The 26,636-nt window shown below is 52.5% G+C and overlaps 2 protein-coding genes across 4 annotated transcripts in view; one reads left to right on the forward strand and one right to left on the reverse strand.

Annotated features, from left to right (window-relative positions):
- Positions 1-26,636, reverse strand: part of KDM1A (lysine demethylase 1A) — a 1,339,130-nt gene that overhangs the window by 278,294 nt on the left and 1,034,200 nt on the right. The gene's annotated exons all lie outside the window — the stretch shown is intronic.
- Positions 20,754-26,636, forward strand: part of LOC147733135 (uncharacterized) — a 64,848-nt gene continuing 58,965 nt past the window's right edge. Inside the window, exon 1 of the mRNA XM_086959039.1 lies at positions 20,754-22,363. Coding sequence (XP_086815165.1) covers positions 20,754-22,363 — 1,610 coding nt within the window. The remainder of the gene's footprint in view (positions 22,364-26,636) is intronic.

Here is a 26,636-nt window from a genome sequence, read left to right on the forward strand (position 1 = left end):
TGACCCCAGGCCAACCTGGCCTCTCAGGGACTCACAGGCCCAAAGTCCAGAATGTCTGGGCTGGCTGCGCAGGCAGCCAAAGAAGATTAGCAAGGGCCTAAACGAAGCAGCTGCCCACTAAGTGCTGGGCAGCTGGGGGACTGATACTGGCACCAGCGTGCCTCCTGGCTCTCCTGTGGCTCTCAACAAACAATAGTGCCCAGAGACACGTGGGCTCTGGACCAACTGTATCCTAAACACGTGAGAGCCTCGCAGGCTCTAAATACCAAAATGCGGCCATGTGTTGGAGCCTTCTTGGCCCTAGAACCAATGTCCCCGTGGCCTTGTGTGCTCTAAACAACAATGTCCCCAGGAGCCTCTTGTGGGCTCTAAATACTATGATGCCCCCAAACATTGGGGTCCCCCCTCTGGGGACTCGGAAATAGACAAAGACTGCTGGCGTTGGAGTCCTCCTGCCTCTCTTCCTCAGCACAGGAGCACAGGGAAGGCTCCCGTCCCCTTCCTGTTGGTGCTGGCGGCCCCAAGTCCTCGGCGGGGCTGCCTGACTTCCTGTGTAGCCTGGGCTGCGGCGGTGATCTTGATACGGGGTAGGCTCCAGTTACAACCGGACCCAACGGCCCTGGCGGGGTGGGCACCCGTCAGAGGTAAAAAATAAAGGGGCAAATGTGCGGGGTAGGCTCCCGCTAGGCACTCCATGCAGGGTGGGCACCTGCCAATGATGTACAAAGTACAGCAAATAAACCGGGTGGCACCCGTGCCGCAAATCAGCAGAAAGGGGGTGATCCCTACGCCGGGGATTCCCTCGAAAAAGGGATCGCTGCACGAGAGTTGCAACATGCTATTTTTAGGGGGAGGCCAGTGCTTCCCAGGCACTGTCAGACCACCCAAGTCCCGCGGGTCCAGGGATAAAGTCCAAAAAGAAATGAAGGCGGGGGGGGGGGGCAAAAGCTGGGCCCAGGGGCCAGCTCAGAGGGCCTTCCAGGCAGGAAGGAAGTCCCCAGTGGCGGTCCTCCTGGCGCCCAGCAGCAGCAGCAGGCCCCCCCTCAAGTTAGGATCAGCAAGAGAACATTTTGTATGGGGTCACAGCCCCTTTTTATATACACATTTCCTTTGTCTGAGGGTGCAGGGTGGGGGAAAAACCAGACGCAGCCGGTTTTGGAGCACTCGGTTGTGCTCAGTCCCTCTCCTCATTCACTGGCCAGGCTAGGGACATCAGACACACCACAGGGGGCGGAGCCAGCATTGTGTAGGGAAAGCCCAGCCCTATTTAGGTCCCAGGTGCACTCCTCCCAACCATCTGGCTGTCAATCTCCCTATTCACCACCGGGGCAGACCCATCTGACTCCTGGAGCCAGGCTCACCAGCCAGCTCCAGACAATCACAAGCCAGACAGCACCTTTATTACACAGACATGCCAACTTCTAGAAGTGGCACTTCCACACTAGACCTATTAACACCGCACACATCGCGCAGCATTCAATCTCACGAGTCCGCACATACCAAACTCGACCCTGCACTCCCCACACATCAGGAACTAACATGGACACATACATTCCCCATGCATTTCTATGGGAGGGCAGGCCAATCTCACCACACGCACTCAGAGTGCGCACACACTTTACACTGGGACACAGTGAAAGTGCGCAGAAGCCAAAAACAACTAGCACCAAGTCACATACCAAAGCAAAAAGTTTAGGGGGTGAACCTGCCAGAAGGGCCAAGTCCAACACAACCCCCTTCCAGCCAAAACGCAGGGTAGACCAAACACCACCGTGATGGGTTTCCCTGCTTTGGGCGACAGAACGCGAACGCGAGCCCGCAACTGCAGGGACACCTTCCTGCTCTATGCCACGGAGAACCCATGGGGTTCCTTTGAAAAAAACAGTTTGGAACAACTGGGCTACCCCACTGGTACTCCTAAGCTGTCCGCGGCCAGGACCAGGCCCTGGGCCTCCCAGGTGCCACTGGTCCTTGCCTATTCACTGAGTGGGGGGTAGGAACCCCTGGTATATAGTAGCAATTCTCCACTCTTCCTGTCTGTAGGACAGGGCTAGACTACCACTGGTTCTCCAGCCTAGGGTCTACACCCTCCGGCGGATCAGGTGTCACAGGGGAGGCTCTCCTCCCCCTACCTCTCCTTCTAGGGTTCCTCCTCCTCATGGTGGGTTACCCTTAGAACACCACTCTCCCAACCTAGGGTTTAACCCCTCAGGTTGCACCGGTGTCAGAGGCGGGTTCTCCCACCCTCTGCACCCTCCCAACTGGAGTGGTACCCCTGGAAGATGAACCGGTCAGGATGGTGGTTACAGACGTCCTACCCTTCAGGTCAGGCGGATCCTGAACCTGGCCTCCCAACCTTTGGTCTAAAACCTCTGGTGGAATACTTGCCTGGCACTCCAGGACTTCTGGGGACTTATACACCATCCCCCTGAGGCTAACAAATGACTCATATGTTGTGTGACTGTCTGTGTGTCGCAGATCTCCCGTCCCCTGTCCATCTGACAGTGCCTGAAGACCCCCCAGAACAGAAGTGGTGTCACCCGGGTCCCTCCAAGGGAATCTAGCCCAACTGGCTAGTCCCTGGTCCACTGGTTTTTCCACTGCGGAACTCATCCCCCAATCACTCCTCACTTCGGACTCCTGTGCCCTCCCAACTGGAGTGGCACTGCCGGACACTAGAACCACTGGAGCTCTGTTGACAGATGCTCCAGGCCCTCTATACACTAGGAGATCCTCCTCAAATGGGCTAAAAGGACAGCTTAGGTCCCCAACCTGGTGGTCCCTAAAGAAACCGTCCAGGCTCTGAGACAGGACTTTGGGCATCTGGGGATTCTCGGTCACACACTCAGTCCCGCTCCTCTGAGACAGCTCGTAAGCCCCTACACCCCTCTCGCTACTCTGCGACCTAGCTGGGCTACTCTGAACCTCTTCCACGACGCTGGGCGGAAGATGCCTGAACCACTACTTTTGGACTCACTCACCAATCACTCTTCAGAACCACTGGCCTTTTCCCAGCGCTCTGCTTCCTCTGCAAGCGCCCAAGGACAAAAGCATTCAAACCCCAACAGGTATTGGCGCAACTTGGGCCCACAATGACTGAGCAACTGCTCTTTGAGAAACATCTTCACTACTCCCTCCCTCCCTCCCTCCCATCGTCCGGGTTAGTTGCCAGCCAATTCTCCATTGCATCCGAACAGTCATCCACAAAATACCCCCAACGCTGGTGAGGTGGTTTCCTATGGTTCCTGAACTTCAACCTGTTCTCCTCCTCTTGGGAACAATGTACCATACTTTGGGAACTGGGAATGGGACATCCTGCACTGAAGTCTATATTGCTGCCACCACTGGACTCAACCCTCCCTGGGGAATCCAGAAAACTATTACTACGCGCAGGGGATAATCTACCCTCCAGAGCTAATTTCTCTCTGGTGAAGGCCCGCTCAGTCTCTAGCTTTTTCTCTTTAACACCCAGCTGCGCCATCTCCTTGGCAACCTGAGCTGTTCCAAAGCCAGCTGGTGCTCCCTTTCTCCTCTCCTATCTACCCACTCCTCTGGGGACAGGAAAAGGCATGGGGTACTGCCTTTAACACTGGACCCAGCAAGGGACTCCCTATCTATGGGGTCTTCACTATTTACTGGCGTCCAGGCAGTGTCATTTTCTTCCTCCTCTTCAGATTCTTCAGGGCTCCCCTCAGACCCACCACCCTCATGGCGTGTGGCCCGGGCCCTGTCTTTCTCACTGCGCTCAAGATCCCATTGATCCGTTTGCCATAGGATTAGGTTGTCCCTCAGTTTGGACTGGGTGTCTGACTCACCCACCTCTATGTCTCTCTCTTCACAGAACCTTACCAACTCTAACATACTGTATCTAAACAGACCACAGAAATCAAAAGCTGGCTCCATTTTGGCGGACGTTCTCGACAAAAGTTCAACACAAGGAACCTAGGTGTCTGAGCTGAAACAGGAGTACACAATTCACAAAGGACACCTTTAGGAGAAGAAATAATGGAATTTCGAAAAAAAATAATCCCCAAAATGTGATTATCTAAAATGCAGAGTTTTGTGGTGCAGTCAGTTGCTGCTGTGATACAGCGTAACCGCAAGCCCTTTTCCCACCTCTGACAACCAATGTTAGAAATGGCAATTTCCGGTTGGCTGAGGCTTGCGCCAAAGCAAGGCAGAAACCACCATTCTACGTCAGGGCAAGGAAGTCACCCGCCAAAGATAACCCTTGCTCACCCACTTGGTAGCTTGGCACGAGCAGTCAGGCTTATCCCGGAGGCGATGTGTAAAGCGTTTGCGCGCGCACCCAGCAACAACACCCAAGGCCCACCACAAAAGAAATTCCACACAAGGTTATATATAAAAATAGCTTTTGTATTATACCAAACACATTAGATAATAAACACAGAATTTACACTGTGCCAACCGGCACAGGCAGAATTTACAGGGGATTATGTACACAGGACAGGGCCACATGGACCACTGTCAGGAATAAGCACTTGGCAGGACTTGGCAGAACTAGCACTTTGTATGAATAGCACTTAGGACGTAGAATAATTGTAGCACCAAATCATTGTAGGACACAACCAGTAACCACTGGTAGAAGGTAAGTACACACTACGCAACCCTAACCACCGTAGGCAAATATCATGCAGGGAACCATGAACTCACTAGTATAACTATACTAGGTAAAACAACCTCCTAGGCATAAAAATACATTTAGAGGGATAGGCAAAAAGCATCGCATAATCACATTAGGCAAGTAATCACATTTGCACCAAAAAGTACACAGAACTGACCCCAAGCCAACTTGGCCTCTCATGGGCTCACAGGCCCAATGTCCAGAATGTCTGGGCTGGCTGCGCAGGCAGCCAAAGGAGATTCTTAAGGACCTAAACGAAGCAGCTGCCCACTAAGTGCTGGGCAGCTGGGGGACTGAGCCTGGCACCAGCGTGCCTCCTGGCTCTCCTGTGGCTCTCAACAAACAATAGTGCCCAAAACAATGTGGGAGCCACGTGGGCTCTGGACCAACTGTGCCCTAAACACGTGAGAGCCTCACAGGCTCTAAATACCAAAATGTGGCCATGTGTTGGAGCCTTGTGGGCCCTAGAACCAATGCCCCCGTGGCCTCGTGGTCTCTAAACAACAATGTCCCCAAGGAGCCTCTTGTGGGCTCTAAATACTATGATGCCCCCAAACAAACGAGTCTCCCTCTGGGGACTCAGAAATAGACAAAGACTGCTGGCGTTGGAGTCCTGCTCTGGGGACTCGTGAAACAATGGCCCCTGGAGCCCTCGTTGGCTCTGAATTCAAAGATGCCCCCGTTGGACTGAGAACACTGTGCCCCTCTCCGGCACTCCGAACCTGCCTGGAGCTCTCCCCTGCCCGTCAATTCTCACCGGGCGGCTGTCTCTCAGTGTTCTCCTCGTCATGCCTCTGGAGACCAGGGGGTTTCATTAGGGAGCTTGCGAGGCTCCGGATAACTTCCGCCTCGTGGCGCAGCTGCTGCTCTGTCCCTCGTGGCTCTTCTTCTCCTGGTTCCTCCTCTGGGACCGGGACTTCGCGGGGGAGCCGGCGAGGCTCCGGCTGTGTCGGGGCGGGGGAGGCGGGGCGAGCACCCCTCCTCCTGCATCTCTTCCTCAGCACAGGAGCGCGGGGTAGGCTCCCGTCCGCTTCCTGCTGGTGCTGGCGGCCCCGCCCACGTCCTCAGCTGGGCTGCCTGACTTCCTGTATAGCCCGGGCTGCGGCGGTGATCCTGATACGGGGTAGGCTCCCGTTACAACCGGACACAACGGCCCTGGCGGGGTGGGCACCCATCAGAGGTCAAAAATAAAGGGGCAAATGCGCGGGGTAGGCTCCTGCTAGGCACTCCATGCAGGGTGGGCACCTGCCAGCGATGTACAAAGTACAGCAAATAAACAGGGTGGCACCCATGCCGCAAATCAGCAGAAAGGGGGGGGGATCCCCACGACGGGGAATCCCTCAAAAAAGGGATCGCTGCATCAGCCGCGCAACACACTATTTTTACGGGAAGGCCAGCGCTTCCCAGGCACTGGCAGGCCACCCAAGTTCCCCAGGTCCAGGGACAAAGTCCAAAAAGAAATGAATGAAGGCGGGGGGGCAAAGGCTGAGCGCAGGGGCCAGCTCACAGAGCCCTCCAGGCAGGGAGGCAGTCCCCAGTGGCGGTAATCCTGGCGCCCAGCAGCAGACCCCCCTCAAGTTAGGATCAGCAAGAGAACATTTTGTATGGGGTCACAGTCCCTTTTTATATACACATTTCCTTAGTCTGAGGGTGCAGGGTGGGGAAAAAAAACAGACACAGCTGGTTTTGGAGCACTAGGTTGTGCTCAGTCCCTCTCCTCATTCACTGGCCAGGCTAGGGACGTCAGACACACCACAGGGGGCGGAGCCAGCATTGTGTAGGGAAAGCCCAGCCTTATTCAGGTCCCAGGTGCACTCCTCCCACCCATCTTGCTGTCAATCTCCCTATTCACCACCGGGGCAGACCCATCTGACTCCTGGAGCCAGGCTCACAAGCCAGACAGTCACTGCACCTTTATTACACAGACATGCCAAGTTCTAGAAGTGGCACTTCCACACTAGACATATTAACGCCACACACATCATCGCGCAGCATTCAATCTCACGAGTCCGCACATACCAAACTCAACCCTGCACTCCCCACACATCAGGAACTAACATGGACACATACATTCCCCATGCATTCCAATGGGAGGGCAGGCCAATCTCACCACGCGCACTCAGAGTGCACACACACTTTACACTGGGACAGAGTGAAAGTGCGCAGAAACCAAAAACAACCAACACAAAGTCACATACCAAGGCAAAAAGTTTAGGGGTGAACCTGCCAAAAGGGCCAAGTCCAACATAGATTCTGACCAACTCCCAGAGATCTCCGTTGTGTTGAAACCACTGTCTGCGGAGGCACCACTGGAGTCCCATCATGTGCCAGCGTGCATGGTTGACCGACAGTATGCAGGAAGAGAACAAACAGAGAAGACATAGCACCTTCAGGACTGGAACAGCAGCTCCATTTTGAAACAGCTGAATCTTAGCCTGTATGTCCAGAATCATATGAGGAGGAGGGAAGGCACGACTCACAGTAGTGTGTAGTACTGCACCAATGAACAGGTTGCGCTGAGAGGGCACTAGGTGAGATTTGGGTACATTTATTGAAAAACCCAAGTCGAAAACAGATGCGCTGTCACAGGCAAATGATGCAGCACCATCTTCGACAATTTTGCTTTGAGCAGCCATTTGTCCAGATAGGGAAAAACAGGAATTCCTGACCTCCTGAGATGTGTTGCTACCACGGCCATCACCTTTGTGAAGACCCGTGGCGAGGATGTAAGACTGAACGGAAGGACAGCAAACTGGTAGTGTTGAGACCCCACCCTAAAACAGAGAAACTTCTGATGTGACTTCAGGATGGGAACGTGAAAAGACGCATCCTATCAATTGATCGACACCATCCAGTATTCCTGCTGTAGCACCAAAAGAACCTGAGCTAGGATCAGCATCATGAACTCTTCCTGTTTAAGGTAAACATTCAAGATCCTGAGGTCTAGGATCAGTCTCAATCGACTATCCTTTTTTGGGATCAGAAAATACAGTGAGTAGCATCCCTGACCCATTTCTTGCTCCGGAACCACTTCCATCGCACCTTTCTGTAGCAAAGATAGAACCTCTTGCTGCAGGAGCAACAGGTGGCCCTCCCAACACTAACAAGCGGGGAAAGGAGGGGTAAACTCCCGGAGAGGAAGGGCATACCCATTCTCTACAAGATTCAAAACCGAAAGGTCTGACGAAACACATTTCTAATTTTGTAGAAAATAGGACACCCGACCTCCCACAGTCCAACATGCTCCAAGATGGGCGTTCTAGAGCTGCTTCCCTGCGGAGCCAGTGGGGGGGACAGGGGAGAAGGAGGAGACCTGTTGGCAAGCAGACCCTTGCAGACAATCTCTTTCCTTCCCTCTGAATGACCTATACAGTAGGTCATGCAGCTGGAGCAAAGTCAACGAAGACCAGCTAGTCACAACCATTGCCCGAAACCCACTAACGGGCACGACCGACACCGACTCTGCCGCCCGCAACCTCAGGCAATGGATCGATGACTGCGTCAACACTCTCACCACGACCAAGAAGCCCTCGAACAGACACACCGACAGAAAAGCCATCTGGTTCACCGCCGACCTCCAGGCATCCAAGCAGGCCTGACGTAGGCTTGAGAAGAATTGGCACCACAATCAGACACAGGACAGCAACACAGCCTACAAGAGTGCTATCCGCAGACACCACCAACTCATCCGAACCGCCAAAAGGACCTCCTTCAAAGAGCGCATCGACAACAATGCACACAACAGCAAAGAACTCTCCAACCCTAGCACCCACTCCAACGCCATCCCGCCATCACAAGACCTCTGCGACTCCTAGCCACCTTCTTCCACTGCAAGATCGCAAAAATCCACAACAGCTTCAACAACCAGGCCTCCCCGACAGACACCGACACCTCAGACTCACCGCCCCCCAGCCACACCGAACCCCTGCTTTCTTGGACCCGCATAAACGATGACGACACCATCAAAATCATGAACACCATCCACTCTGGCTCACCATCTGACTCCTGCACGCACCACATCTTCAACAAAGCAAGCTCCACCATCGCACCCAATCTCCGCAAGGTCATCAACAGCTCCTTCGAGACCGCCACCTTCCCGGAGTGCTGGAAGCACGCCGAGATCAAAGCCTTACTCAGGAAACCCAAGGCAGACCCCAAGGACCTCAAGAACTTCCGGCCCATCTCCCCACTCCTGTTGAAAGTCATTGAGAAGATTGTCAACAGGCAATTGACGTCCTTCCTCGAAGAGAACAACATCCTGGACCCGTCCCAATCTGGATTCCGCAGGAACCACAGCACCGACAACATCAGGGTCATGCTGGAAAACAGAGAAACTGCAGCCCTCATCCTCCTAGACCTTTTGGCCGCCTTCGACACCGTCTGCCACCACACCCTCCGCACACACCTCCACAACGCAGGGATCAGCGACAAAGCCCTGGACTGGACCACCTCCTTCCTCACCGGCAGAACGCAGAGTGTCCGCCTCCCCCAATTCCGTTCTAAAGACACCAAGATCATCTGCGGAGTACCCCAAGGATCGTCCCTCAGCCCAACACTCTTCAACGTCTACATGGCACCACTCACCAACATCGTCCGATCGCACGACCTCAACATCATCTCATACGCTGACGACAACCAGCTGATCCTCTCCCTCACCAAGGCCCCCTCCACCGCCAAATCCAACCTCTACGAAGGAATGAAGGCCATCGCCGAATGAATGATGAACAGCCGCCTGAAACTGAACTTGGAAAAGACGACGGTCCTCATCATCAGATACACCCACTCCGCCTGGGATGACTTATGGTGGCCGGCCGCACTGGGAGCTGTACCGACGCCCACTGACCACGCACGCAACCTGGGGGTCATCCTGGACTCAGCGTTGTCAATGACCCAGCAAGTTAACACCATGTCCTTCTCCTGCTTCAACACCCTCTGCATGCTTGGCAAGATCTACAGATGGATCCCCACTGGAACCAGAAGGACAGTCACCCAGGCTCTAATCAGCAGCAGGTTGGACTACGGCAACGCTCTCTACGCAGGAACCTCAGCCAAACTCCAGAAACGACTACAACGCATACAGAACGTCTCTGTAAGCCATATGCTTGACATCTTCCGCCACAGCCACATCGCAGCCCACCTGAAGAACAAGTTACTTACCTTCGGTAACGATATATCTGTAAGAAACATTAGTTAGTGTTAGATTCCTTACCTTAGAATATCCCCAGGCGTCAGTCTGGATCCGGAAACTTTTGCGTAGCAGTACCCCTGCGCGTCGGTAGGCGTCGTCTGCAGGCGTCCCCTGCGGCTCCGCGTCCGTCGTCGGCGTCGTGCGCCGTGATGACGCCGCTGGAGTATATAGACGCCGCCTCCGCGCGCTGACGTCAGTTCTTTGCACACAGCTTTTCCGCGCCAGGAGACGCAGAGCCATGAGAGAACCAACACTGGTGCCATGTAAAACTAGGGCCCTGAAAGGGATGTCCTTAACCCTAGGTATCAGTTCGCAGAACGGGGAGGATGGGTGGGTTCGGTAAGGAATCTAACACTAACTAATGTTTCTTACAGATATATCGTTACCGAAGGTAAGTAACTTGTTCATCTGAAAGAAACACGTTAGTGTTAGATTCCTCACCTTAGAATACATACCCCAGCAATACCAACCCCGGTGGTGGGTCTGCGAACCAATACAAAACTACACCAGAAAGTCCTGGAGGACCGAACGGCCAAAGAAGCCATCCCTCCGGACTTGACTGTCCAGGCAGTAGTGCCTCGCAAAGGTGTGCAGCGAGGCCCACGTAGCCGCTTGGCAAATGTCCTGCAAGGGGACTCCCCGGCCCAGGGCAGTAGTAGCCGCCGTGGCCCGAGTGGAATGGGCTCTCAGCCCAACAGGAGGCTCCTTCCGAGCCAAAGAGTAGCACGCTTTGATGCAGAGGACGACCCATCGAGAGATGGTTCGTTTACAAACCGCCCGTCCCTTCTTCGCACCCACGTAGCCAACAAACAGTTGGTCATCCACCCGGAACTGGCGAGTGCGATCCATGTAAAATGAAAGCGCACGTTTTGGGTCCAGACGATGGAGCCGCTCTTCATCCTTTGAAGGATGCGGAGGCGGGAAGAAGGAAGGGAGGGTGATGGACTGCCCGATGTGAAAGGCCGAAACAACCTAGGCAGGAAAGAAGGTCTAGTCCTCAGAACCACCTTGTCAGGATGAATGGACAGGAAAGGAGGTTGGACAGAAAGAGCCTGGAGCTCACTCACCCTCCTGGCAGAGGTGATGGCAACCAGGAAAGCCGTCTTTAAAGTCAGGAGACGGAGAGGACAAGAATGAAGGGGCTCAAAGGGAGCACACATCAGAACCAGGTTCAAATCCCACTGGGGCATCACAAACGGAACAGGTGGAAACATGTGAGTGATGCCCTTCAAGAATCGAGTTACAATCGGGGATTTGAACAAATAAGGCTGATCAGGAAGCCTCAAGAAGGCTGAAAGGGCAGAAAGGTAGCCCTTGATAGTGCCCAGAGCCCTGCTGGGCAAGAGAAAGAAGAAACAGAAGAACCTCCGAAAGAGGGGCAGAAAGAGGATCCACAGCCTTTGCTGTGCACCATGCCACAAATCTGTTCCACCGACAGGGGTATACCGACTTAGTGGAGGGACGCCTGGCTGCCAGAATAACATCACAGACTTCAGGAGGCAAGTCAAATGGCCTCAACTGCCGCCGCTCAATCTCCAAGCATGGAGGTGGAGACTGGACAGGTTCGGGTGGAGGACCGTCCCCTGCTTGTGCGACAGAAGGTCCTCCTGAAGGGGCAGGCGGATCGGGGGACCGACTGACATGCTGAGTAGCTCGGGATACCAGTACCTTCGAGCCCAGTCCGGAGCCACAAGGATAACTTGGGCCCGGTCGCGCCTGATCTTCTTCAGCACTCTGGGCAGAAGTGGTATAGGCGGAAAGGCGTATAACAGACCGCAACTCCACTCGCGCCGAAAGGCGTCGCCGTGCGAGAGCCGTCTTGGAAACTCCAACGCGCAGAACTGATGACATTGCGCGTTCTCTTCTGTGGCGAATAGATCTAACCAAGGCTCTCCCCATTGCAGAAAGATGCCTCGCGCCACGTCCGAGTTCAGACGCCATTCGTGATCCATCGAGCACCGACGGCTGAGTTCGTCCGCCCTGGCATTCAGGGAACCTGCCAGGTGTTGAACCGTCAGAGTCACGCCCTGACGTTCCAGCCATTGCCAGAGGCGCAGAGCCTCCTGGCAAAGGGTCCACGACCCCACGCCGCCCTGTTTGTTGCAGTACCACATGGCGGTGGTGTTGTCGGTGAACACCTGCACTACACTCCCGTTGACAAAGGGGAGGAATGCCTTCAGTGCCAGACGAATCGCCCGCAGCTCCAACAGGTTGATATGGAGCCGGGACTCCGCCGGAGACCAGATGCCTCTGATCTCTGCCTCTCCCAAGTGGCCACCCCAGCCCTGGAGGGACGCGTCCGTCACGACAACGTGCTCCGGTTGGGGAAGAGAGAGGGATCTGCCTCTGACCCAATCGCGGTCCGTAAGCCACCACTGCAGTTGTCTCGCAGTGCCCTCCGAGATCAAGACGTGGTCGGACAAGGTGCCCTGATGCTGGGCCCACTGAAACTTCAGGTCCCACTGCAGAGCCCGCATCCGCCACCGGGCGTGATGCACCAGAAGGATGCAGGAAGCCATCAGTCCCAGCAGCCGCAGTGTCAACCTGACCGAAACCGGGGATAGCGGCTGAAAGATGGGAATCAAAGCCTGAATATCCCGGACCCGCCGTTCCGGAGGATAAACCCGAAACTGCGCCGAGTCCAGAACCGCTCCGATGAAAAGGAGCTTTAGAGAGGGACACAGGTGTGATTTCGGCACATTGATGGAGAACCCCAGGTCGTGCAAGAGGTCTGCCGTCATCTGAAGGTGGTGGATGACTGTTTGGGGCGAGCCCGCCTTCAACAACCAGTCGTCTAGGTAGGGGAAGACTGAAACCCCCAACCTGCGCAGATGGGCTGCGACCACCGCCATCACCTTTGTGAACACCCGTGGGGCGCTGGTAAGGCCGAAGGGAAGCACGATAAACTGAAAGTGCTCCAGGCCTACCGTGAACCGCAGGTAACGCCGGTGGGCCGGCAGGACGGGGATGTGAAAATAGGCATCCTGCAAGTCCAACGCTACCATCCAGTCTTGTGGGTCTAGAGCAGCCAAGACCTGAGCTAACGTCAACATCTTGAACTTCTCCTTCCGGAGGAAGCCGTTGACGTTCCTTAGATCCAAGATAGGACGTAGGCCCCCCTTGTCCTTCTTGGGTACCAGAAAGTAGTGGGAATAGCAACCACGCCCTACTTCTGGCCCAGGAACGCGCTCGATGGCCCCCTTGGCCAAGAGGGCCGTAACTTCCTCCTGCAGAAGTGTCAAGTGGTCCCCCGACACACGGTGGTTCTGCGGTGGCATGGCTGGAGGAGAGGTCTCGAAGGGGAGGGAGTAGCCCCTTCGGACGATTTGCAGCACCCACCTGTCCGAAGTGATCGTGCGCCAGTGAGCGTGGTGATGGCGAACCCTGCCACCCACTGGCGTCACATGGGGCCGAAAGCACGGACTAGGAGGATTTTGGGGTAGATGCTGCGGGGGAAGGTGTGGTCTGACCCCGCCGTTGTCCCCGACCGCCACCACGGCGGTTTCCACGGCCGCCACCGCGTTGAAAGGATTGTTGCGGCGCGTGGCTGGCAGCACGTGTGGGGGCGCCCCTTCCTTGGCCACGAAAGGGACGAAACGAACCCGGTTGCTGACGCTGGGTCGAGAGACCCAAGGACTTGACCGTGACCCTAGAGTCCTTGAAGCGTTCCAGCGCGTGGTCCGCCTTGTCACCGAACAGGTGACAGCCATCAAACGGCATGTCCATCAGGGTATTCTGGACATCAGCCGAAAAATTGGCGGATCTCAGCCAGGCGTGGCGACGAATCGCCACCGTCGTAGACATAGCTCTGCCCAGCGAGTCGGTCGTATCAAGACCACACCGTATTGAATATTTCGCTGCATCTCGGCCCTCAGCCACAGCCTGACCGAGTTTTGCCCGCACCTCCATGGGGCATTCTGGCAGCAGCTCCGCGACCGTATCCCACACAGAGTGGGTGTAGCGGCCCAAGAGGCAAGCGGTGTTGCAAGACCGCAGGCCCAAACTAATGGACGAGAAGACCTTTTTGCCAAATTGGTCATACCTCTTGGATTCCCGGTCGGGCGGGGCCGACGGGAATGCGGACTGGGAGGTCGAGGCCTGGATCACCAGACTCTCAGGAGTGGGGTGGGTAGACAGGAACTTGGGGTCGTCCGGACAAGGACGGTGGCGCCTGGCCACGTTCCGATCAACAGGCGCACCTGAAGCGGGCCTGGACCACGTGCCCAACAGAACGTCTGACAAGGCTTCATTAAACGGCAGCAGTGGCTCCTGTGGGCATGACTGCGGTTTGAAGACCTCGGTGAGGATGTTAGGCCTCACGGCCGCGACGGGGAGCTCAAGGTGTAAGGCCTTGGCAGCCCTCATCAGCACCACAGAATATGCAGCTCCCTCCACCGATGCCACGGAAGGAGGAGAGATCAAACCAGGGTTAGGAGAGTCGTCCAGACCACTGGCATCCCCCAAGTCACCTGTCCAGTCCGGGTCATACTGGCACTCGCGTGACAGAGGGTCCTCGGACCCCTCCCAACCTTCACCGAACTCTTCATCTTCTCCGTATTCGGAGTCAACGATGTAGACCGGCTCCTCGGGGTTCATGGGCCCCATCGGCGCCGGGACCGGCGTCGAGCGACGCCCGTCCGGCTCCGCGTCCGGCGTCGGTGAAGGTAAGGGGACGGCGCCGCCCGTAGCCGGAGCCCCAGTGCCGCCCGAAGCCGGCACCGAGGAACCGGCGTCGCGCGGAGGCGGCGCCGGGGGCAACCCCGATGGAATCGGCGCCGGGTTGGATGGACGTCCATCCGGCGTCGACCCCGAAGGCCCTAGCGGTGCCGGGATCGGCGTCGTCGGCGGCGCCGGAGTCGGAGCATCCGACGGCGTCGAGGTAGGGACAGCTGAACCGCTAGGGCCCCCGGACGGGTTCACTGGGCCCGCAGGCGCCGTGGAACCCGCCGGAGGAGACAGGGCCCTCATGGCCATGAGGAACGCCTCTATCACCTCAGGCGTCGCACCGTGCCCAGGGACCTGAGGGTATGGGGCAGGCCGCGCCGGCGACTCTTGCGGAGCCGCGGGGTTGGGGTCACCCGAACCCCCGGCCGCATCGCGCGAGCGTCGGGGGGAGTCGGGGGTACGATGACGACGCCCCGACTTCTTGTGCTTCTTACCTGGTGAGCCTGACGAGTGGTGTCGACTTCCGGAACGCTCGGCGCGGCTCCGCGACCGCTCCCTCGAACGCTCTCTCGACCTCCGGCCGGACCGGGACCGCTCCCGGTCCCGACGTGGGGCCGACACCTGGAGCTCCAGTAGCTTGCGGGACCGCTCCCGTCTAGCCTTGTTGGTGAGGGCCCGGCAGTCGACGCAGGAGTCCACGTCGTGGTCGGGGCCCAGACACCGGAGACAGAGGCGGTGATGGTCTGTGACCGACATCGTGCGCTCACAGTCATCACAGTGCTTGAACCCAGGCATCCTAACAGGCACAAAGTGATAAACAATTCGAAAAACTTGGTCAAAGACCGGAGTACTGCTCTTCAGATCTGCGTCCACTGGCGCGGAAAAAAGAAGAACTGACGTCAGCGCGCGGAGGCGGCGTCTATATACTCCAGCGACGTCATCACGGCGCACGACGCCGACGACGGACGCGGAGCCGCAGGGGACGCCTGCAGACGACGCCTACCGACGCGCAGGGGTACTGCTACGCAAAAGTTTCCGGATCCAGACTGACGCCTGGGGATATTCTAAGGTAAGGAATCTAACACTAACGTGTTTCTTTCAGATAGACCTGCACTGGCTCACCGTCAACAAGAGTATCACCTTCAAACTCCTCACCCACGCTCCCAAAGCACTCCACAACACCGGACTAGCGTACCTCAAAGAACAACTCACCTTCTACACCCCGAACCGCCAGCTTCCCTCCGCTAACCTCGCCCTCGCCACCGTCCCCCCATCCGACAAGCGACCGCCGGCGGCAGATCATTCTCCCACCTCACCGTAAAAACCTGAAACACCATCCCCATTCGCCTGCAACAGACCCAGGACCTGCTGGCCTTCAGGAGACTCCTCAAGACCTGGCTGTTCGAGCAGTAGCAACAGCCCCGCCTCTCCCCCCCCCCAGTCCCTTAAGACCCTCACGGGTGAGTAGTGCGCTCTGCTAATGAATTGATTGATTGATTTATAGTAGGTTCTGTTGGTGCGGTCCACTCCAAAATGGAGCAGCCTTCCCTAAGACCTGAGCTGAGTCTGCCTTGGTCCCACATAGTCTGGAGCCATTAAAGGGAACCAACAGTGTGGCCTGAACATCCGGGAGAATCCTGGTCCTCTCAACCAGGAGTGCCCCCTAGTTGCCACCGAAGAGCCTATCCCCCTGAAAACGGAGTCTGCTGTATCGAGTTTAGACTGGATCACCTGAAGGGCTGCAGCTTGAGTGTCCGACAGCACCTCTGCGAAATGACCCAGAACATCTTCTGGCAGCTTAGGAATCACCTCCCTAGCAGAGTTCATCAATGCATGGATATCACGCCCCAAGAGGCATGTGGCATTAGTAGATATGAAAGCCATGCTAGCCGATGGAAACACTTTTTTGGCACACTATTCGAGCTTCTAGGAATCCCTGCCCCCCAGAGTGGAGGGAAAGGAACCTGCGGATTGCTTACAGGAACATGAAGATTGAATCACCAAACTTTCAGGCAAAGGGTGGGATGATAAAAATGCTGGACCATTAGGTGCAACCTTAAAATGCCTTGCCACAGTTCTGGATACAGCCGGGGCAGACACTGACCTCTGCCAAACCTTCAAAGTTGGTTCCGTCAAGGCTTCGTTGAACGGAAGCAAAGGTTCCACCACCGATGAAGAGGAGTGCAGAACCTCAGTAAGAATGTTAGAATTGACCTCCTCAATGGGCAACTGTAAATACAGGTCAGCCACCTTTCTTATGACTACCCCCTGAGAAGGAAGAGTTTTGGGAGAAGAAAGATCCCACTATGGTGATGTGTCCAGCCCACTTGCCTCTTGGAATCCCTCCTTTTACAGAAGCCTCTGAGCCTCCATCCTCGATCACATCTTAGGAATCGGTGTGGGCGTCGCCAGACGCAGCGCCAGTGACGTAGGAGCCTGTATCGATGGAGGCCCTTTAGGGGTGGGGAGGACCAGCTGAAGTCGAGACAGCGCCGTACCAGAGCCAGACGGCGCCAGAGAATACTCCCTACTTCCCTCCTGGGATGGGATCGGCGTCGAGTACCTCAGCGTTGGTAGAGCCCAAGATGGCGTCATCGGCATAAAGGATGCCTGGGCATAATGTTGGGGAACGCCGAAATTATAGGAAAGTGGTACGAAGGGGCCTTGCCATACCGACAGTAGATAATACAGTGATATATAAAAATACATTGATGAAAAAACGAAAGCTGCACCATGCGCACGTGATGTTCATGAACATACAAAGTATGGGGCTGAGCAACATAGTACCAAAAAATAGGAGAGAGAGAGGGGAAAAGGCTGGTAAGAGCTACATCCTAAAAGAAAGCAACAAAGAAAACCTTATGATAAGGAATACAAGGGTGAACTGGCCTAAATATTCCAAGGTAAGTAAAGGCCAACTAATGGAAGGCCAAAATTGTCAGAACAGAAAAAATAAAGGAAGCCCCCTTACTAGTTTGGTCTGGGACCAGGGGAAATAGAATGAAGAAAACAAAGTCCCTTAGTGCTCAATGGCTAACTAAGTATTCCCATCAATTAAGAGAGATATACCGGTCACGATAGTGTAGCCCTTATTGTTTGGGAAATTAGATTGAGGGGAGGTGAACTATACTTGTGTTGGCAGAATTGACACAAATTAATACATTTCAAAAGAGCCTTTACTGTGAGTCCAAAGAAAATGATTACAAAGGTTTGTTTTAAAACAATCAATACATATATTTTATTTATTTCATACAACTGTATAAGCAATTGGCATGTTATCAGTACAATAAAATCATGAATCACACAAAACAGTAATCAATAAAAATTACACAAAATCATTAAAAATTATTCGAATTGGTTAAAAATGTTCAAGAGAACAAAATATCGACGCAGCGTTTCGGTTTTTTGTAGATACACCTTTTTCAGGACAAATTCTACATGTAGAGACAGAGAATTACCAAACAATACATAATAGTGATCAAAAGCAGATAGTTATACAGCAGAAAAACAAACTCACAGTTGTATATTCATCACTATTGATTTTATATACATTTTTTGTTTCTTTACTCCATATCACAGAGAAAAGACTCATCATCAACTCTGTATTTGTTCACTCTTAAATCTCCCTCCTTAAACTATGGCCAGATTCAATAAGTAAAACCCGGAATTGACAGATAGCCATTCTGGGTATTTTCTCAAAGTTAAAGCACTCATATAATCTCCGGCATTCCACATCTATAACGTACCTCAGATATTTCGACTCTGGATTTCTTCAGAGTTGTTGACACTTCTAGGAGTCAATATGGAAATATACATACAAGGGCGTCCCAAGATTCAATTATTCCGGGTACGTGTTCTTATGGACTATCAGCAAAAAAGAATATAATATACCTAGGTTACTCTTTTGAATATGCTGCTGCATAACTTAAGTGGTATACTATGCTTCACTCAAAAAATACCTTAAATACACAGTGTTTCAAGTGTAACTGCTGTCCCAGGGGAGCCACGGTATAGTGTTCGTTTTTCAACTGGAATTCTAAAAAAGTGAAATTACGCGTGATGTAATTATATATTTAAAATCTATATCTCTTGTTACAAAGACAGATTTGTGACCCAGAACTCACCATTTATGGGAGATAGCAGAAAAATCGCTGCATCCGTGGACCTTTCACTTCGTCTATTGGCATTAGAATCTCGGGGGTTGACCTCCCGTTTTATAGCTTAATGGCAAGCGCTGTTGGAAAAATTAATACCTCTGTTAGTTCTCCATGGCAAGCGGGATAACACCTATTTAGGAGACAGACTGTCATTGTTAGTGATTTTCATGGCCGTACGAAATTTATGTCAGGCCAGTTATTTCTCCGCAGGCTTTAATTTGTGCTATCGTAGTAACGCGGCAAGTCGTCAAACTACCAATGTGCTAATCAAATTACAGATTTCAATATCCTCATCGTAATCCTATCTGGAGTCGCTTTGTTAAAACGCGGGCGTTACCTCGTTTTCTAAAATAAACGGGCACCCAAGGTTAACTCAAAAATGCATGTTTCACCTGTGTTTGCACAGATATCAGGCTCACATTTCGCTTACAACCTTAGTAATTGTGTTCCATGTAGGTATTTTATTTAAGCAGAAGGGTATGTTTAGGTATAGTGCATTTTTAATCGCGGGTGTTACTTAAACAATTATTAAAATATACACAGACACACAAGTTTAAATTCCGCGTGCTGAGTTTGCAGTCTTCGTTCGTGCATTTCGGCGATATTGCAGGTTTCAGTAGTAATCCTCTCATTAGTAGATTGTTTAACAGAGGGCGTTACCTCGTTCTATGATAAACGGACGCCCAAGCTTAACTCAAAGGTGCACGTATACATGTGTTTGCATAGGTATCAGAGCTCACATTGCACTGCTAACTTTTGTGGTTGTGTTCTATGCAGATATTTACTTTAAGCAGAAATATATATTAGGCGTGGTGCATTTATATATGGCGGGCGTTTGCTTAAAAAATCTACGAGCACCCGAGTTTAAATTGCTCATGCATACGTCTCTTAGCTTTGCCATATACATTCATGCATTTCGGCATAACAAGCAGACTGTATTAAATCGGTGTTTGTTCACAGGCCCTCAATGTATGCTGTTGTGCGTCACTTTCTTTAGTGGTAATAAGATTAAGTAAACAATCCTTTTTCTTAAAAAAGATTTTTTATAATAAAAAAAGGGGGACGCTGCATATTTGGCTCTCGTTGCGCATATATGATTAACAACTTATGGTTACTCTCAAGGAGTAAGAAAAGTAGAGGTTGAGGGAGCTGCCAAAAACGCCTTACCGTTTCAAAATTAATCGGCCTCCCTGCTCCTCCAGGTACAGCGTCACCATTTCTATGTCAGTCCAAGGAGGCTCAGATTATGCTTCTCTTCACTTTACTGACATAAACAGCAGCCAATAAAAACTTTAAACTGGCATGACCCCGGAAGGACAACCCCCTCCAACAGTATGCACCAATCACTATCAAGTCCACTGTATAACTGTCCATGTTTATCAATACGACCTCCTCTTTCTTTGCTGCTGCAGCAGCGAGTTAAGTGCCCTTTACATTTCTACTTTAATGTGGTTAATGGTTTGAGGGCGGTGGTTGTGAACGGCGCGTGTTTGCGCTCTTGACTTTGTTAGCTTTGATATGCTTTGATATGCTTTTGATGCTTTAGCGCTCATTGTCTACAAAGCCTTCCGTTGTGCTGTTTATTCCGCTTACGCTACTTTCGCGTTGCGGAGGTGTGTTCTTGTGTCTACGCCTTTATGGCTTGTATTGTTTATTGACCCGCTCGGGTTTTGTGCCGCGCGTTGGGATTTTCGTGATCGCGAGTCGGCGGTGCGCGCGCCTTGCTCGATAGGGGGCGGTGGAGCAGGAGGAGACAGACGCGAGCCTCTCGCGCTCAGGAGGCAGTCAAGTTCGGCCCCACAAGTGACGCGCATGCGCGAGGAGCCGCTTTCGTTTTCGGCAGTACCGGCTCCTCGCACATTGCGCGTCTTTTCCGACTGCATCAATCCTGGTCTCGGAGAACGCATACCGGAGCGTGTCTGGATTAGAGCTTTGCTCTAGGGGAGCATTTGTGTGCAAAAGGGGTCTCCTTCCACCTAAATCTTGGCCTCACAGCGTGGTGAACCTTAAGGGACTACTGTGTGTGTGTGTGTGTTTGAGGCACCCCTGGCCTGCTCCCCCCTATTGAAATTCCTCCACACCTCCCTGCTTTAGCGCTATGGCGTACTACGCCGAGGAGGATAACCAATGGGTAGAATATAATGAATACGATGAGTATGAGCCACAGGAAGAGCAATTGGAGGAAAATTTGGTTGAGGCTCTGGATACCCATGTCCAAGGCTCGGTGAATAAGGCATTGATCAAGGCTCTCAAGCCTTTTACCCACACCCTTCAGAAATATGGCAAGAGGAAGTTTAAGTCAGCCCGGCAGAGTGATACCTCTCCTCAAGCCTCGGCCCAGGTGTTAGCACAGATGGCCAGGAATGTGATGAAGGATCATGGCTCAATGGTTATGGATACGTCTGGGGATTCGTCCCCGTCCCCGCCTGTCACTTCTGATTCTGAGGTGGACTCGGTGACGTCCAGGAAGAAATCGAAGAAGGCGAAACACACCGCCTATACGGCTGATGATAGTCAGGCGCCGAAGAACCTTCTGTTTGATCCAAACAACATTGTACACCCTAGGTCCACGGAATGGGTGCCGTGCCCGGAGGTGGCACACTATGTGGGTAATAACCTGCGACAGGGTTTCGACAATAGTGTCAGGGCCACGCTCAGATCTGAATGTCCCAGGCCATCCTTGACGGGGAAGGTGGCAGATACGCCGGACTTGGACCCCACGATGGCGGCCTTTATGAGAAAGTTTGCGAAAGATCCGAAAAAGGGATTAGATAGAGCCTGGCGAGGGTGTCAGGACAAAATGTTGGACGTAGCTGGACCCCTCACAAAGATTCTGGACGCAGCGGTCAAGGCAAAGGATAGGAAGGTGCCACTGGATGTGTCAGAGATCCTTGAATGGGCACAACGTGCCATGTGCTTTTTAGGGAACGCAAATGTGGCCCTGTCTACGGAGCGGAGGCGCTCCTTTCTTATGAGAATCGACTCCCAGCTGGCGGAAATGGCCCCTACCGAACCTGGTTCCCTCGCCAATGGTATGCTTTTTGGAGACAAATTTGTTAGAGAAATGGGCAAGTACGTTGCCACCTTCTCCGCGCTGGACCGGGCGCAATCAAATATCAAGAAGGTTTTCCACACTGGTGTTTTTGATAGGGCCGGACGCCCACGAGGTCGAGGGTCCGGCCGAGGTTATGCACAGACCTCACGTGGAGCAGATCAGAGAGGCAGAGGCAACAGACGCTCCAACTTCTACCCCTCCCGCGATAGAGGAGGCAGGGGCAAAGGACAGAGAGGATCCTATCGTGGCCAGCAGAATGGTTCTGGAGACAACTCCTACTCAGGTACGACTTTTGTGTCCGTCAGAACATATGGTGGGAGGCAGACTGTCTCTTTTTCTCCACAGGTGGCGCACGCTCACGAGCGACCCTTGGGTGTTGCAGACAGTACAGGGATTTCACATAGAGTTCTATGCCTCCCCGAGCCAACGGCGGAGACCGAATGCCCTGCATTTTTCCCAGACAGAGCAGAGTTTCATCGACGCAGAGATATGCTCCTTACTCCAGAAGGGCGCGATTGTGGAAGCCGTTCCACACGACCTGGGCTTCGTGAGCACTGTCTTCATGGTCCCCAAAAAAGACCAGGGGTATCGGCTAGTGTTGAACCTCAGGGAATTCAACGGCTGGGTGGTGTATCGACACTTCAAAATGGAAGGTATACACCTGCTACGCGACATCCTCCTAGAGCAAGATTGGATGGTACGCCTGGACTTAAAAGACGCCTACCTGGCGGTGTCCATTTACCCCCCTCACCGGCGTTTTCTACAGTTTCAGTGGCGCGACCAGTGGTTCGAGTTTTCGGCCATGCCCTTTGGGCTGTCATCCGCCCCATGGTGTTTCACCAAGTTGATGAGACCCGTGGTACAGAACTTGAGGGAACGGGGCGTTCGCCTCATCATTTACCTCGACGACATACTGATTTTAGGTCGGTCGCCGGAGATGGTGTCACTCCATCTGTCCTGGACGATTCAACTTCTTCAGGACTTGGGTTTCCTTCTGAATTTGCAGAAGTCCATCTTGCAACCTTCTCAGGTGATGGAATTCCTGGGTTTCCAGGTCGACTCTGTGAAAGCTCAACTACTCTTGCCCCTCAAGAAGAGAGTGGCTATCAGGAAGGAGTTGAGGAGAGCGCTTGCCTCTCCGACAATCTCCTTGAGGATTTTGGCGCGTCTGGTCGGACTTCTAGCGTCATCTATCCAGGCGATATTTCCGGGCCCTTTACATTACAGGGCCTTGCAGCGTTTGAAGGCATTGCACTTGCGCAAAGGTCTGACTTACGCTCAACACGTTTCCCTTTCGCCAGAGGCTCGTACGGAGATGAACTGGTGGTTAGAGCATATGGATGCGTGGAATGGCAGAGCCATTTTCGCGGCCACCCCGGAAGTGGTGATAGAGTCGGATGCCAGCCGCTGGGGCTGGGGAGCCCGTTGCGGCTCGGTGGAGACGGGGGGTCGATGGTCCAGCGACGAGCTGAGTCTCCACATCAATTGCCTGGAACTTCTGGCGGGTTCCTTTGCGATTCGCACCCTGTCCCCTCAGAAAGTGTCATGCTGCATTCTCCTACGCATGGACAATGTGTCCGCGGTGCGATACATAAATCGCCTGGGAGGGACCAGGTCTCGCCTCCTGGCGGAGATAGCGAAGGATTTCTGGCACTACTGCCTGGCCCATCAAATTTCGGTGACGGCGGAATATATTCCGGGGTCTGCCAACGTGACGGCGGATTGGAACTCTCGATACTTGAGAGATGCGAGCGATTGGAGACTGCACCCTCGAATCTTCGGGTCATTGAACCACAAATGGGGTCCGTGTGTGGTAGACCTTTTTGCCTCTCGGCTCAACAGGCAACTTCCCCAGTTTTACAGCTGGCGCCCGGATCCCTTGGCGATCAGCTCGGACGCCTTCCTTCAATCGTGGACGACGGGCATTCTGTATGCGTTTCCTCCTTTTATCATGATCCCGAGAGTTCTGGCTCAGGTTCGGAGGCAGAAAGCGGAATTGGTCTTGGTCTCACCGTGCTGGAAAGCACAAGCGTGGTTCCCGGTGGCAATGAGTCTCACCTGTGCAGCGCCAGTGCAAATTTCGACGTTCCCGGATCTTCTCACGGACCCGGTGGGTCTTCCCCACCCGCTGGTCCTTCAGAATCAGTTGTCCCTCATGGCGTGGAGACTTTCCGGCGACGTTGGCAAATGCCGGGAGTTTCAGAGGACACTCTCTTTTTCCTATCTCAGGCATGGGCACCTTCCACCCACAAGCGATATGAGTCAGCTTGGAGACGATGGGTTGGTTGGTGTAACGAACGGCAGGGGGATCCGATGGGATCCGATATTACTGTCATAGCGAATTTCTTATCGGAACTGGCGCGGTCTGGTCTGGCTTATCGAACAGTGAATAACTTCCGATCGGCGATCTCCGCGGGGCACCCGCATGTTGACGGTAAGCCCGTTGGGGAACACCCTTTGGTGTGCAGAGTAGTCAGGGGAGTCCGCTTAGTGAAGCCCCCTCAACCCAGGTATACTGAACTCTGGGACGTGTCAGTGGTCCTACGTTTTTTGGCGGCCTGGCCGGCTAATGAGGGTCTGTCTCGCAAACAGCTCTCAGCTAAACTTACACTTCTCCTCTGCTTGGTCTCATGCAGGCGAGTGTCGGATATTCGGGCCTTGGATTTATCAGGTAGAGTATTCACTCCCACGGGAGTTTCTTTTACGATCTCTAGGCGTACAAAAACGCATACAAAATGTATTGCATATCCTGCATTTCCTCATCACAGTAAATTATGTGTGGTCAAATGTTTGAAGGTATATGAGGATTTTACTAGAGAATTTAGAACTGGTTTTGGTCAACTGTTGATTTCATTACAGAAACCTTTCCGCCCAGTCACCAGTGCAACTCTGGCCAGGTGGGTTACCTGGTTGTTGGGCCTGGCGGGTATTGATACCTCTAAATTTGGGACTCATTCTGTGAGAGGGGCTATGGCCTCAAAATCCTTTGGTGCCGGCTCTCGGCTTCAAGATATCATGACTGCGGCAGATTGGTCTTCTGATTCCACCTTTAAAGTGTTTTATCATAAGCCTATTGTGGATGTGGCCTCGGTGGTGGTGGATAAACTTTAAACTAGCATAATCTGAGCCTCCGTGGACTGACATAGAATGAAAAATTGTCTAGCAGACGCGACAAAGAATTTTCAATTCTATTAAGGACACGGAGGCGAGGATTATCCCACCCGGGCTTGCAGGATTGTATTTCATGCAATGTTGTATGGTTGATGAATTCTTGTACCCACCCGAATGATTGTTATTGGCTTGTTGTATTTCCAAGTTTGGGAATGGCCATTACGACTTATGTTCTTGTTTCAGGAGATCAGCACAAGCAGACATGAGGTGAACAGTCTATGCTCTGGAAATCTGTGACGTGGTGCAGGAGGTGCCTTCCTCGACGATGGATGCGATGGTTGCCACGTTGGCCTCCGGTCTTGTTGGACTGATGATGTGTCGCAAAGAAAGAGGAGGTCGTATTGATAAACATGGACAGTTATACAGTGGACTTGATAGTGATTGGTGCATACTGTTGGAGGGGGTTGTCCTTCCGGGGTCATGCCAGTTTAAAGTTTTTATTGGCTGCTGTTTATGTCAGTAAAGTGAAGAGAAGCATAATCCTCGCCTCCGTGTCCTTAATAGAATTGAAAATTCTTTGTCGCGTCTGCTAGACAATTTTTCATTCGTTCTCATAGTAGAATCGAAATTGATGCAGTCTCAGCTCCTCTGGTTTAAATAAGACCTGGTTACTAATTGGAAGAGCCTAAGGTCGAAGGTTATTGGCTATCTGAGGCAAAAGCTTATTGGTTCTCCTGAGTATCGTATCAAGGCAACTCACTATGAGGGGAATAAATTCCTCCTGTTCTTTTGGGTAAGTCTCAATGCATATTCAAAACTTTATTTACAAGGTACACTACGATAGTCTCATTTGTTTGTACTCGATTTTATACGGCACTGAAAGAAGCCCAATATAATAAATATAGACTAAGGTCATCCCGTCAGTAATGTATAAAAATCATGTTTCACTGTCATCTTATGATTTAGATTCTTTAAAACTTGAGGGGCAAGCCAATTTCACATTAAATAAAGCGGTGGTATGGGCACTATGCGTGCCGGCAAAGAACACCATTACTGATGTATCTATGACGCCTCCAATTAGCATCACTTGCTAAGGCAACTAGCTACCCACCGTGTGGGCCCGGTTTAGCATTTATTATCGGGTCTTATCCTCCTATGACAGTTCTGCGCTACAAATTCCGATGTTCGATAACATTAATAATGATCTATTGGAGCTCATAGAGCGGGTTTGCCAAAACAACACAGTTTGTTGTCTATACTATTGACCCAAGACTGGGACATGGAGCATCACCAGGGTTTATTACATAGTATCGAGAACAGTGACCAAAAGGGCATTGATATATGTACACTATTGACATGTAATTAAAAATATCATGTTATTAGGGGTGCTTTTGCTCATATTTATTGGCTTCACAGCAGTTAGCTTTACTACGTTTACTCTATTATGCGTTCCCAGTCTTCTCTACTATTCAGTCCTACTCTAACACTATTTAGTCTGGACATGTAAAATTGCTCTCGTTTTTTTCTTTTATTATTAATGTCGCCACCTCTTGCATTGATAACTACTGTCTCTAGACAGCACCATTGAAAGTCATCAATTGAGTGTCCTGCTGCCTTTCAATACTCAGTTAGTAGTGCACCTTTTTTATTGTTTCTAATCGCTGATCTAGGTTCATTCATGCGAATGCGAACCTCTCTAGAGGTTTGCCCTACATAAATGAGTTGGCACGGACACTTAATTAAATACATGACATTTTTTGTGCGGCAGTTCATAAAGCCCCTAATCTTAATCTCGACATTGTTATTAGTGATAAT

The sequence above is a fragment of the Lissotriton vulgaris genome, chromosome 2_1, assembly GCF_964263255.1.
Source record: "Lissotriton vulgaris chromosome 2_1, aLisVul1.2, whole genome shotgun sequence".
NCBI lineage: Eukaryota > Metazoa > Chordata > Amphibia > Caudata > Salamandridae > Lissotriton > Lissotriton vulgaris.